This window comes from Acomys russatus, chromosome 17, assembly GCF_903995435.1.
Source record: "Acomys russatus chromosome 17, mAcoRus1.1, whole genome shotgun sequence".
Lineage (NCBI taxonomy): Eukaryota > Metazoa > Chordata > Mammalia > Rodentia > Muridae > Acomys > Acomys russatus.
The window spans coordinates 52,125,062-52,139,255 of NC_067153.1; the positions used below are offsets into that span (position 1 = coordinate 52,125,062).

The window sequence follows — 14,194 nt, forward strand, 5'->3', positions numbered from 1 at the left end:
TCCATTTTATATGGCACAGTTAAAAAAATGTTTGTGGAGTTATTGAACGTATGCTTTGGCAGTTATGTGCTTGCTAGTTGTCTCTTCGAGAGAAAAGGCCTTCAAATGAAGGGAGGTTTCCCCATGTGCTTGAGCAAAAACACCACACTGATGGAAGCACACAAGTTCTTCATTGCATGGGACACAGGAAGTAGAAAACGAAAAAGAGCTCAGGGCTAAGATACAGAAGCCCTCCAAAGCCAGGAGTGGTAGCTCAGGTCTATATATAATCCCAACACTCAGAAAGCTGAGGAATGAAGGCCACAGGACTTCAAGGAAGCCTGAGCTATACAGCGAAATGCTGACTCAAATACTGAACGCACGCACGGACGCACGCACGCACGCACGCACGCACGCACGCACGCACGCACGCACGCACGCATCAGTTTCCCAATGACATAGGCTCAGTAGCTTATTTCTTCCAGCCGGACCATAACCATTGCAGTTTCTACCACATCCCAAAAACAGTATCACCAGCCGGAGAACTGGTATATAACACAAGTTTGTGAGGAACATTCCAGAGTCAAACCTTTCCATTTAAAAAGCTCCTCCATAGTCTGTTGGCTTTAAGCTGGCGAGGTAGCTAAAGGGCTCTTTGGAAGGAACGTGAAGAAAGCCTTCTGCAAGGAAGACAGAAAAACACTCCTGTCTTACAACACCACGCACGCACACTGGTGTAGATATCTGTTTTACCACAGTGAAACTTTGCGGAAATTATGCATGGACAAGTATTAAAAATGAGAGTAAATGCTTAATGCAAGGCTTGTATAACTTAATACCTTACACCAAAATTAATTAAACAAAGTAAGACTGTCACTGAAGGAAAAAATGAGGACCTGGAAACGATTTAAATGATATTTTTATAATTGCGATTCAATGTGATTAGTATGGTTAGGAATAAACGGAAGGGCCTGAAGAGATGACTCAGAGGACCAGAGCTCTTGTAGGGGACCTGAATTCCACTCCCTGCACCTACATAGCGGCTCACAGGGGTTCTGACTTCAATTTCAGGGAATTCTATGTCCTTTTCTGACCCTTTTGGTCACCAGGCATGTGTGGTGTGTGGTGCACAGTTGTACTTGCAGGCAAACCACTCATGCACATAACCAAATCTGTATGTATGTATGTGTGTGTATATATATACATGATAGCAGAAATTGTATTCTTTGGGCAGAGATGGTTGCTTTGAGAAACTGGACTCGGAGAAAGAGTAGAGGGAAGGAGACTAACTAGAGTGGCTTACGGAGTTGAAACAGGTACTTTTCTTATTAAAATGCAATATTTCAGCGTGCGTAATTTTGATGGAGAGACTTGGTAAAAAGTAGCAAGTATAGGTATAGGCTAATGCTGATGTGCCATGAAAGGTCTGAGCCAAAGGCAAAAGAGCCTTTCACTTTGCTTTCCAAGAAAGGCAAGATGGTCCTGAACGCTGGTGTGATAATATGCCTTAGGGCAGTAAAAGTAAAAAGATCTTGTTTTCCCCCGTCAATTGTTAATTAATTTTGGATAGTCTATGGCAATGGCTCTCAGCTTTCCTAATGCTGTGACCTTTTAATACAGTTTCCCATGTTGTGGTGACCCGTCCCCCCCCCCCAACCATAAAAGTGTTTCCATTGCTACTTCATGGCCGTTATTTTATAGAGGAGCACTGTCTCAGTTCCTAAGATCATTGGAAATATGTGATTTTACATGGTCGCAACCCACAGATTGAGAACTGTTGCTCTATGGATACTTAAGAGAGTGAAAAAATAAGTAACAGAGACTGTAAAGAAAAGAGGAAAAAGCTACATAGACACACACAGAGTGTGTCTTATACCCCTGCCAGTTTCAGAAATCTAGAAGCCACGGTTGTATTGGTATAAGGGTCAGCAGGAGCTATCCATGACTGAGGTCTTGTTTTTTTTTGTTTTTTGTTTTGTGTGTGTGTGTGTGTGTGTGTATGTGTGACTTCACAGGAGAATGTGATAAATTTCAAGGGCATGGGTGCTTATATTTATGAAATGACACAGGCCTAAGTATGGGTCTGTCCTCAACAGCAGGGACTCATGTGAGGACACAGGCTGGTGGGTGGGAGAGTCCAAGTGGGGAGGCTGACACGTGGTTTGAGAACTGGAATATTTGCCTTTGTAAATCTGTAGCAGTGTTGTTCACCCCAGTGTCAGGGGCTTGGGCAAGATCGCTAAAGAAGAGCGGTGAGGAGGTGAATGGGAGGACGCTAAGTGAAGAGGCCTGGGTGACACATGAACACTTTGCCTTTGAATCAAGTTACTCACTGCAATGGACAAGTTAGACGAGTTGGCCTTCTGGAGCTGAAATTTTCAGTCTCCAAACAATTTGAGAGATTTCATTATATAACCGTCATTGTATTGTATCTTGATAAGATTGGAGGTAAATGAAGCTTACAGAAATTAGGTTAGGCCTCTAGACAATCAGATTAGAACTGTCCAAGCTGTGGTTTGAGTACATACGTTTGCGTAACTACTGTCCTATGACTATCTACTTACATACCTCTGCATGAGTGTATGTGTCATAACTTACTCTTTTTTTTATTAATTTATTCTTGTTACATCTCAATGTTTATCCCATCCCTTGTATCCTCCCATTCCTCCCCCCCCATTTTTCCATTATTCCCCTCCCCTATGACTGTTCCTGAGGGGGATTACCTCCCCCTGTATATGCTCATAGGGTATCAAGTCTCTTCTTGGCTACCTGCTGTCCTTCCTCTGAGTGCCACCAGGTCTCCCCCTCCAGGGGACATGGTCAAATGTGAGGCATCAGAGTACATGAGAAAGTCATATCACACTCTCCACTCAACTGTGGAGAATATTCTGACCATTGGCTAGATCTGGGAAGGGGTTTAAAGTTTACCTCCTGTATTGTCCTTGGCTGGTGCCTTAGTTTGAGCGGGACCCCTGGGCCCAAATCTGCCTATCATATTGTTCTACTTGTAGATTTCTAGGACCCTCTGGATCCTTTTATTTTGCTAGGATGCCTTCCCCTCTGTCCCAGTTTCCTGGTAAGTGAAGGCTTTCCTGGGACATGCCCCTTGGGCTAGTATGCAGATATAAGTGAGCATATACCATTTGAGTCTTTCTGCTTCTGGGTTAACTCACTCATTATGATCATTTCTAGCTCAATCCATTTATCCACAAACTTACTCTTTATCATGTTTTAACACAGAAAAATAAAGCATTAGAGTTCTGGAAAAAGAAAAGGCTGCTCTAAGAAGGTGTGCATATCTAGAAACCTTCAGATGAATGGAATCTTGATGAAGAACAATTGATATTTGGCCTTCACATTTCAAAATGTGGTATTCATTATGCCTTGTCTGATCACCTTTGACACTTACACAGCTGGTGATAATTGCTTAGAAAAGCACACATACCTAGTGTCATGCCCTCAACTCAACAGCTACTGTGTTTTTCTTTTTTTCTTCCTTCCTTCCTCTCTTCTTTCTTTCTTTTCCTTTTCTTTTCTTTTTTTTTACATTTTGTTAAGAACTTCAATTATGAGTGTTGCCTCTATGTCACACTTGCCTCCCTCCCATCTCCTATGGCACCCCCTCTCCCTCCCAAATTCCTGACCTCTTCTTATTATAGCTTTTAGTTTATAAAACTTAGTCATTTTAGTTTTTCAAAACGTACTAAGGTGTGATCTTAAAGTTAATGAACAACTTTGTTGATGGGTGTGTTAAGTATTTTGATTGCTGGTGGGCCTTTGTTCTCTCCTCGCATGGCCACAGTCTGTAGACCACAGACCGCCCCTCTGCTTATGGCACCTTACCATAGAGAGAAGGAGAAGAGACTAAAACTCGAACCGGTGTGTTTTCTTAAATGAAAGGGCATTTAGGGATTATTGATGAAGTTAGTTTGTTTATACTATTCCTTTGGGAATTCCTGTTATAACAGGTAAGTCACAGCTCTGCTTTCTATGAACTAAGTTAATAGCGACTTAGACAGGAAGATTTTTCTCTTGTTAGTGGAGAGGAATTGCCAACTTCAGCAGCCAGGGGCAGACACAGCGACACCAAGGAGGTCTTGCTCCACTGGCCAGTTTTTCATTCCCAGTTTTCCATGGAAGGCTGCCATGGCTACACCCTAGGAGCTGAGTGAAACTATCCAGGGGAAGGGAGGATAAGGGGACACATCATCACGGCCTTGAAGAATATCGCCTTAATATCTGACGCATCAGATTGCTGCTCACATTCTGATGTTCCCATCTTACAACTTAGTCCAGAGGCCACACCACAAAGAGTTCTATAGCTACAAGGAAAGGAGATTTGAGCACTGGCAAGCAATTACTGTTCTTTATTTCTACATTAGATATGTAATACAATCAGCCCTTGCACCATGCCGCTGAGGAGTCCCATTTTAATTTCATTTCCCTGTGCTCTTCCTTTGAGTTACAGTAAATGAAAAAAAAAAAAACCTTTGAACTTAAATATCATCCTTAACTGATGATAAAATGTGTATTTAAAAATATCTCTTGTTGCTGAGGTCACAGTACATCAGTGATTTTCAACCTGTGGGTCACAACCCTTTTGGGGGGGTTACTTATTAGATATTTACATTAGAAGTCATAACAGTAATGAAGTTACAGCTATAAGGTAGCAGTGAAATAATTTATGGTTGGTGGGCCACCACAATAGGAGGAACCATATCAAAGGGGTGCGTGCAGAGCTAGGAAGGTTGAGAACCACTGTGATATATATTAGCGGTTAGGGTTTACTAGCGTTTCTAACAGCCAGGAAGTTTCTGTGGTGTAGTTATGCCTGCACTAAAGCAAAAGCGTCCACATAAAAATCCATGAAAGAATTTCACAGTATGAAAAAAAAAAAAAAAAAAACCAATGTACTGCAGCAACTGGTCATGTCACACTGCATCCTTACACACGGAGTTCTTAGTGGAAATTGGTAGGAAAGGTGATGAATAAATGTATTTGCCAACATTGCTAACTCTCAACATTTTGCACAGAAAGCTAAACAGAACAATAGCTAATGGATTTTATACTAGACAAGACTGAAGCCCCAATTCTGTTCATGACACTGTCTGAAAATGGCTAATGAACAAAGGCATCATGAATTCTGAATTTAAAACCAGAATTTCAGCTTTAACGCCTGAGGTGCAGCTCAGTGGTTAGGAGTGTTTCCCAGTATACACAAGCCCCCGGGCCAGTTCTCAACACTGTGAAGGAAAATATGAAGAAGTTAAGTTTTAAAATTACTTCAATCTGCTGATTTCTTGCTGGATTTTTCCCTCTTGCATGTTCAGAAAAGTGATGCATGATTTAAAAAAAATCTATTTAAAGTTAAAGGGCATCTTTATATAAATATGATATAAAAATTTCACGTGAGAAGAAAGCACTGAATTCCCACACCTACAGCTCAGGGAACAGTGCAGAAGGCAGGGCAGCAAGATGGTAAGAGCCAGGATATCAGGGTCTTTGCTGTGAGACTGTGTCTCCTCAGAATGCCAGAACCTTCACCCATAAAGTCACCAACATGGATGGCTAGACATGAGCTGAACAAGAACAACAATGGACATGCCAAAGTGGGCAGGGAAGAGCCCAGGAGGGACCTACAGAAAAAGTGAAGGCAACTGAGGGATGCTGGGAGTTGGGGAAACCATCTTCCCCAGGGAATAGCACACTAATTGGTTATCATAATACCAAGCAGTGGGCCTGAAAACACACATACAGGTTCTGTTTAGGAATATACATGTGTGTGTGTATATATATACACACACACATATATGCATAGAATAACAAATAATAAAAAAATGAGGCCATGAATTTGAAAGTAAGCAAATAGAGGTCTGTGGCAAGGTTTAGAGCAGTGGTTCTCAACCTGTGGGTCATTCAGGTGTATTAACAAGGGCTACGGAAATAGATTAGAAATGACAATAAAACTGAGACTATTTATCCTATTGTTGCTATAATTCTGAGCTCCAAAACAGAACTAAGGGGAGGACTAAAGAGAAGACAATAGTTGAAGACTGCCAGTAATGTTTCTTATTCAACAACAGCATGACACACGGTTCCTCTCTCCCTTCTACCCCAGGTGAGGATATCCTTTTAACTCCAACACCATCATTGCAGAGCTTTGCAGAGGAGAAGGAGGAGGGGCCGGGGAGAGACTGATGAGAATTAACTATCCCACAGAATTGAGTGGATGTGGTAATATCGTCAGAACCCAGCACACATTCCTCAAAGCACTTTAAATCATCCTTAGGTTTCCTGCATTATGTAAATGCTCCATCGATGGCTGCCACACTGGTTGTTCAAAGAGTAATGACAAGAAAAGAAATCTGCACAAACTATGCATGGCATTTGTTTCTCTAAGCATTTCCCATCCACTGGTGGAGCCCAGGGACTCACAGGGCTGACTTTGCACTGAGCACACAGGTAACAAAATGTGTCCGTGTAGTTTTTCATGATAGCCTGGAGTTCTTACAGTTCATGGGGCACTTAGGATATATCTGATGCTATAAGGCAGGAAAAAAAATCTATTGTTAGTAATAAGAAACTATCTTCACACAGGGAATACATTTCTAAACTTGTCCAGAACAACTGACACTGTACAAGTTAGAAATTAAAAAGTATAATTTACTGACCTTTATTAAAATACTCATTATCAGGAGTCCACTCTCATCAGTGCATGAACTAATTTCAGAATCTTTGAGCAGAGGAACTTAGCTCCTTTGCATTGCCACACTATTTTAATTGTCTTGCAATAATAAATCTTATTTATAATATAGACTAATACTTTCTAAATTTGGCAAGAAAACATACAAATTAGAGCTCTACTGTTTTTTTAAAATAGTAATTACAAATTAGAAAAAACAATTAATTTTGTTCTAATATATTTCTCCATTATACATTTATCTATATGAGCATGTAAAAAGAGCCATATGTGAAATTGTAAGAATTCACCACCAAATATACTACATACACTAAAAGCCTTCACATCAGGTTGGAGAGATTGCTCAGCAGATAAGAGCACAGACTGCCCTTCTAAAGGACCTAGGTTCGGTTCCCAGCACCCGCATAGTAGCTGACAGCCATTTGTAACTCCAACTCCGGGGGATCTGAATCTGCTTCTAGGCTTTGTGGGCACTGCCCACACATGGTGTATAGACATACATGCTGAAAAAACACCCTTACAAATAAAATAAGAGTCTCTTACCCGATCTCACTGATATGAATCGATTCTATTTATGGTAGAATATGGGTAAACAAATGGTTGCACATCCTCAGCTGCACGTGAATGGCTATGTTTAAACATGACAAATGGGGAGCCTATGTTGTACTCGAGTGATAGGAAATCTAACATTAAGAAAGGCTCTAGGAAGAGACTTGATACCCTATGAGCAGATACAGGGGGAGGTAATCCCCCTCAGGAACAGTCATAGGGGAGGGGAGTAAGGGGAAAGTGGGAGGGAGGGAGGAGTGGGAGGATACAAGGGATGGGATAACAATTGAGATGTAATATGAATAAATTAATAAAATATATTAAAAAAAAGAAAGGTTCTAGGTTTGAGTTAAATTTTAAGTGGCAAAATTCTGTTGGTACTTTCTTATATATTACAGCCAGCAATAGATGAAGAGTTAAAATTCCATGCTCACCAATACTTCCTGTAACAGCTAGGATTTAAGAAGCCCGAGGCTTTTAAATGTATTCATCAGTAACTAGTTGTAATTTGTGATTAAAGTGTAAACTCTTTTTCTTTTCTTTTCTTTTCTTTTTTTCTTTCTTTCTTTCTTTTGTTTTTTTGCTTTTGTTTTCATATCTGAAAATAATGGCTCCCGGTTAAGCGGGAATAACTAACAAAAGTTTTAGTGATGGGTTTTAATTCCATGAAGTACTTTCCACTTAAGGCGACTCACATGCTTCCCTTTGCTTCTGGGGGTCATTAAGGAAGCCATTTTTGTTCATTGAGCAAATTCAAGCCTCTAGCATGCGCCCCAGATGCTTCCAGCACCGGGGATGCAGCAGTAAACAAACCTCTGTCTTCAAGGACATAATATTCTAGTGACTTAAAGTGCACACTAATGTTGTCAATGTAAATCTAGAGAGCCTTACTAGGCTTTCAGTATACTGGCAATTGCCACCAAGTGGCTCTGATTCATGACTTAAAAAAATTTTTTTTTATAATGATACAAGAGATAAGGTAGAAACCGTATTTTGAATTTGGAATGCTGACCTTTTCTCAAGTTAGCAATATTGGTATAGTCTTCCTGGGATGCGTGGCTGAAGGCTGAAGTAATACTTTGAACTTTTTAAGTATAGGTTAAGAGATAGTGGTCACACTTTCAGCTCAGTAGACTGGGTTTACTAAGTCCACTTTAGACTTTTATTTATTTTTTATTTATTTTTTATTAATTTATTCTTGTTACATCTCAATGTTTATCCCATCCCTTGTATCCTCCCATTCCTCCCCCCCCCCATTTTCCCATTATTCCCCTCCCCTATGACTGTTCCTGAGGGGGATTACCTCCCCCTATATATTCTCATAGGGTATCAAGTCTCTTCTTGGCTACCTGCTGTCCTTCCTCTGAGTGCCACCAGGTCTCCCCCTCCAGGGGACATGGTCAAATGTGAGGCACCATAGTACGTGAGAAAGTCGTATCACACTCTCCACTCAACTGTGGAGAATATTCTGACCATTGGCTAGATCTTATCAGCCTCTGATTGGGACACAACTTCATGATAACTCAAAGAGCATCTCTTTTATACAGAGATTTCTAGTTTTCTAGAATTTCAATAAACTAAGTGCATTTACTATATGACACTTTACTCACTCAGCAAATATTTATTGAGTCTTTAGAATACATCTCAGATTTGTCTGGGCTTACATTTATGGACATAATGTGCACACTAACTGTATCAATCAGTGCTGATTAGAAAGAAAATCTTTGTTAAGTATCTGCTCAACAAACAATTCTAAATAACAGAAAAGACTTGGGATAACTTGTCTCCTTTCTTAGAGTCTATATTTCCATATTAAAGTTGTACAAAACCAAATATGAAACATCGATGAATTAAATGCTCATTAAAATATTTATGCTAAGGTTAGCTATCCATAGCTGTGGTGTGACTGTGACTGTGAGCTCCAATGGTCTTGATCAGCTGTGGATTTAGAACTCTGTCTTTCAGGCAACACACGTTTCTTAAACTTCATAAACATCTAAGCAGCAATGAAAGACTGTGAAGAAATGAGCCTAAAACCAGCTAAAATGATTATGCATACAATTGCTGTGATTATATCATAATTATAATAACATATTATTATATATACTATTAAATAATATATTATGAAATGATTATGTCAACTATTATAATGATTATTATAATAACATATATTATATAAAATGTTATAATTATATACTATAAAAATGATTATGTATGCTGTTATAGTATAGATAAGAAATAATGCCAAGAGGAACCTGTCTTGACATTTCCCATAAGCCTTCTTGATTATATCATGTTGTGTACTAAGTGAATTTGTAGGGTAACATATCCATTTTGAGGGAGAAGATAATCAGTGTTTTTTGTTTTTAAACGTCTCCCACATCTAGTTTTCTAAAACTTACACATGACGGACTCTGCAGTTCTACTGTTACACTACATTTTAATGTATGTGGTTGATTCATATAATGTTGATTCATATACTGATGTTTACAAAGCACTTTAAAAGGGCAGCTTAGCTCACATTATTCACCATGGTCTAAATTTTCAACATTTTGCCCATACCTGAGCATGGTTGGCTGGGCTGTGGACCCTCAGGGGCCTTATCTCTGTCTTAGTGATGTACTTGGTTCCTAATCCCTGACTGTGGTAATGAGTTTATCTGGGATTACGTGAACCTTTCCCTTGTGATTACTATGTGAGAGATGAACAGTGATACAATGTCAAATCTCAAGATTGTTACTGTAATGCGAAATGAACACCATGAACTGGCCATTTCAAAAATGAACATCTGCTATATCAATAAAAGTTAGTGAAGTTCTGTACTCTGGTGCCTCACATTTGATCATGTCCCCTGGAGGGGGAGACCTGGTGGCACTCAGAGGAAGGACAGCAGGTTACCAAGAAGAGACTTGATACCCTATGAGCATATACAGGGGAAGGAAATCCCCCTCAGGAACAGTCATAGGGGAGGGGAATAAGGGGAAAATGGGAGGGAGGGAAGAATGGGAGGATACAAGGGATGGGATAACCATTGAGATGTAACAAGAATAAATTAATAAAAAAAAGTTAGTGAAGTTCCCCTATATACAATGCAGTCAACATCAACTATTGGAAGTGCTTTTATGCAGGAAACATAATGAAGGGCACACATTGTAAGAAAAACTACAGAACGGCATGCACCTAAGTGGCTAACTGATATAATTAAACGTTTAGCAAATAATTATTGAATCTACTTTAATTACCCATTAATATTGAAACAGTACTTTAAAAGTAAAGCAGTTTGCTTTTAACTGTTGTCAAATTTTACAAACAAAGAAAAGCAGGGGGAATCGTGTTTATCTTCGAATGTCACGTGCAATTTGTGGACTGTTTTTCTCTAGTGAGAGCTACGTTCTATGTCCACATATCAGACAGAATATCTCACTTTTATAGTACACATTTTCCTTAAAGGAAGACAAATATTCATACAATTGTTTTAGAGTCATCTTTCTTCATTTTTGTTCACAAATAAATGTCTTAGAATTAGGACTACAGTTGTGCACAATAGTGATTAGGAAAACCTCAAAACCCACTCTCCAATTTACATACCTTGTTTTACCTTGAATTCACAATCACACATTTTGGATGGGTTAGAACCTAGCCCTGTTTTAGTTTCTAAACGTCATGTAATTTCTACACTGCTAGCCAATGAGGGCCAAGAAAGAATAAGACTTAGGGTTATGGTCTAGGCATCAACTGTTAGTGAATAAAATGCATGTCATTAGACTTAAGTATTCTCACTTCCTCCACTCTGAGCCTTAGCTTAATGGTCGCTTAAAGACATCTCTGAAGAGCTCACTCACTTTCTTTACAGAGATCTCTACAGTCCCAGCACTTTGACATTTTTATTACATCACACACATGCACACAAACACAGGCACACTTCCACTTGTTCGGTTTCATTTGCTCCTAAGAATCTAACACCCACTGAACAGCAGAAATGACTTTCGGCTGTATTTATACATTCAGAGAATGACTGCTTCCATCTCACTGACAGTAGCAATAGTGGATTGCCCTGCCTCATGATTCCCTGGTTCTGACAAGGCCAGACACCCCCCCCCCCGCCCCCGCCTCTCGCCGCTTCTGTTGCCAGCCATCGGCAGAGCCTTTGAAAACCTTGGAGACAGTCCATGTAAACAACTCTAAGACACAGCTAAACCAAACCTATGCCCATCCCACCATACTCCCCCTTCCTCTGTTTAGCACTCAGGGTGGATGGTGGGGAAATAACTGTTCTTTCATCTTCCGAACCTCTCTCCTGAGCCCATCTTGACTTTGCCTTTGCGCTTACCTGCTGCCCTCCCTACCCTGAAGCCCAAGACTCTTGCCGGGACACCAAAATGACTCCAGAAAACCAACAAGATCACATCTCCTCCCCGGGCCATTTGCTTCCAAGGCTCTGGACGCGAGTAAGTAGTGTGGAAAGGATTTAGAATCTCTTTTCCATTTCCTTGACAAGTGACCTAAGTGTCAGGTATCAATAATTCCTACCCCTTAGCCATCGTTGCCAAGAAACACTAGAAAATTACATATGCATTATGAAAGGCCTTGGAAGCTTTGAAGAGCTCGACAGGTTGTATCCGAAAGTTACAGCTGAGGGATCCTTTCTGCGTTTTAGGGCCAACGCAACCCGACGTTTACAAGGCGGTTCTATGAGGTCAATCTCAGATTCTCCCTCAAGGCTGGATGGTCCAGCTGCGACCCGCAGGACAAGCCAGGGCACTGAGTCCCAGGGCACTGAGCCAGAGCAGCAGGTGGGAGAGCGCCTGGGAGCAGAGACCCAGAAGGTGCAGGCGACAAACCATGCAAGGAAGCCACCGCGGGCCCGGCGAGACAGGCTCCAGCCAGGATAGCTACCCGGAAGATGCCCCTTGTCTGCGAGGCGCAAGCCGAACCCCTTCCTTACCTGTACCACCTCCTCCCTGGCCGGCCCTATCGGCGGGAAAGATGCCTGAACACTTGTCCCATTCCACCTGGCCGGCAAAGCAAAGCTCGGTGATGATGTGCAGCGCCTTCTGGCACAGGCTGCTCACACCGTCCTCCTTGCGGAAACTCATCTTGGCTTCTTCTGCTCGCAGCTTCTCTGATTTCCCTTGGCCCGAAGCTGAGCCCTAGGAGTTGCGAGTTGGCCCCATGGCTGGCGAGGGAGCAGGAGGGCTGCGCGCGGACCGACTTGGCCGCTAGGTCTGCGCTTCTCCTAGGAGCGCTCGGAGGCGCGCGAAGCCCAGCCGTCTGGGAGCGAGGGGCGGCGGCGCGCGGAGAGGCGCCTCCCGGGTGCTAGGCGGCGGGGCCAATCGCAGGCTGGCGCGGGCAGCGGTGGCAGGGGCCACTCGGGCCTCCCGCGGTACCCCGCGCGCCTTCCTGAGCCCCCGTCACGCTCCTCCCATTCCTCCTTTGCCAACTTTCCTACTCCCTGCTCTCTCCTAGGATTCTGCATCTCTTGAAAAAGAAAAAGCAATCCCCCAATTCCAGACCTGCTGATTTTTTTTTTTTTAAAATAAAAGTAATCAGAAGACAGGAACATGCAAAGCAGAGTGACACTTGTTTACATTTGTTTTCAAACGACTTGGAAGAGTGATGGTTTGGTATTGGGAACGCTCTTAGGTGAGAGCACTTTATCGCCAGCAGTGAGGTTCACTAGAAGCCGGTTTACCCCCGCACAGAGAGCAGGAAATTTTGAATTCATGGTGCTTAACCCTCCTAGGTAGATAACAAAACGAAACATGCCATCCATCAGGGTCTTTACTATTTATTATTATTATTATTATTATCATTATTATTATTAACTCGTGACTGAGAGGCGCGGCTTGATCCTTGTTTCTCCTCTGCTGGTGGCTTAAACACTATAAAAACAAGACTTCTGCGTCAAAGGAGGAGTGTGGGGGATTAGGTTCAACGCATTCTGCTTAACCGTAAAGCGATTGTTTTGAAGTCTTCTCTGCCTGCTTAGAACAAAGGGCTTTAATCGGAGCGTAATGAATTCCGGCGCCCTCAAAGCGCCCCCCCCCTCCGCCCGCACTCCCTTTGCCGCCGTCTGAATTTCTCTATTTCAAGTAGTTGTAAATCACCGATGAAGCTGAAGAAATATAAAATGAAATTAGAAAACAATTGCCACCGGCTGTGACAAACGCAACTACCTAGTTTGAGAACCATTTTCTTCCTCCTCCTCCTCCTCCTCCTCCTCTTCTTCTTCTTCTTTTTGGTTTTTCGAGACAGGGTCTCTCTGTGTAGCCTTGGCTCGCTTTGTAGACCAGGCTGGCCTCGAACTCACAGCGATCCGTCTGCCTCTGCCTCCCGAGTGCTGGGATTAAAGGCGTGTGCCACCACCGCCCGGCTCGAAAACCATTTTCATATGGTCTGTGAACCAGGCAGAAGTTCTTCACTCTCCCTGCTGTCCTCTTTCAATTCCAATTCCCCAGTCCTATCGCCAGCTTTGTAGCAGACCATCTGCTGCGGCTTCGCCCCCACCTCTATTCCCAGGGGATAGTGCAGAGCTTCTCCTACAGCCTTAGACCCTCACCCCTCCTTGTCTCAGCTCTAACTCTCCTCCCCCACCCCCCCCCCCCCACCCCATATACTCTAGCTAAACCAGCCTGGGAATTAGGGAGGTAATTCAAACTTCGCTTTCCTTCTACTCCTCCAATTCTGATCACCCAGACCCCTGTAGCAGATCACTTGAGGGGATAGGGGTGGGGGCTCTATTTGCCCTCTGTACCTATTCCCAGGGGAATCTTTAGATCCTGCCTCCAGAAGCAGCTTTCTTCCCTCAGATGCACCCTCAGAGCCCCACCACTTCCATCTAGCGCACCCCCATTTCTTGGGTCCGCTCCCAGTACCTAGAAACACCTTCTAACCTCAGAAACCCCACTGGCCTCACCTGACAGGGTCTCGGGGAAACACACTCCCTAACAGGCACACCTCCGAATC

At 42.5% G+C, this 14,194-nt stretch overlaps 1 protein-coding gene across 1 annotated transcript in view; it reads right to left on the reverse strand.

Annotated features, from left to right (window-relative positions):
* Positions 1–12,502, reverse strand: part of Syt10 (synaptotagmin 10) — a 60,012-nt gene extending 47,510 nt beyond the window's left edge. Inside the window, exon 1 of the mRNA XM_051160219.1 lies at positions 12,174–12,502. Within this exon, the coding sequence (XP_051016176.1) occupies positions 12,174–12,324 (151 nt within the window). The 5' untranslated portion in view covers positions 12,325–12,502. The remainder of the gene's footprint in view (positions 1–12,173) is intronic.
* Between the last annotated feature and the right edge of the window lie 1,692 nt (positions 12,503–14,194).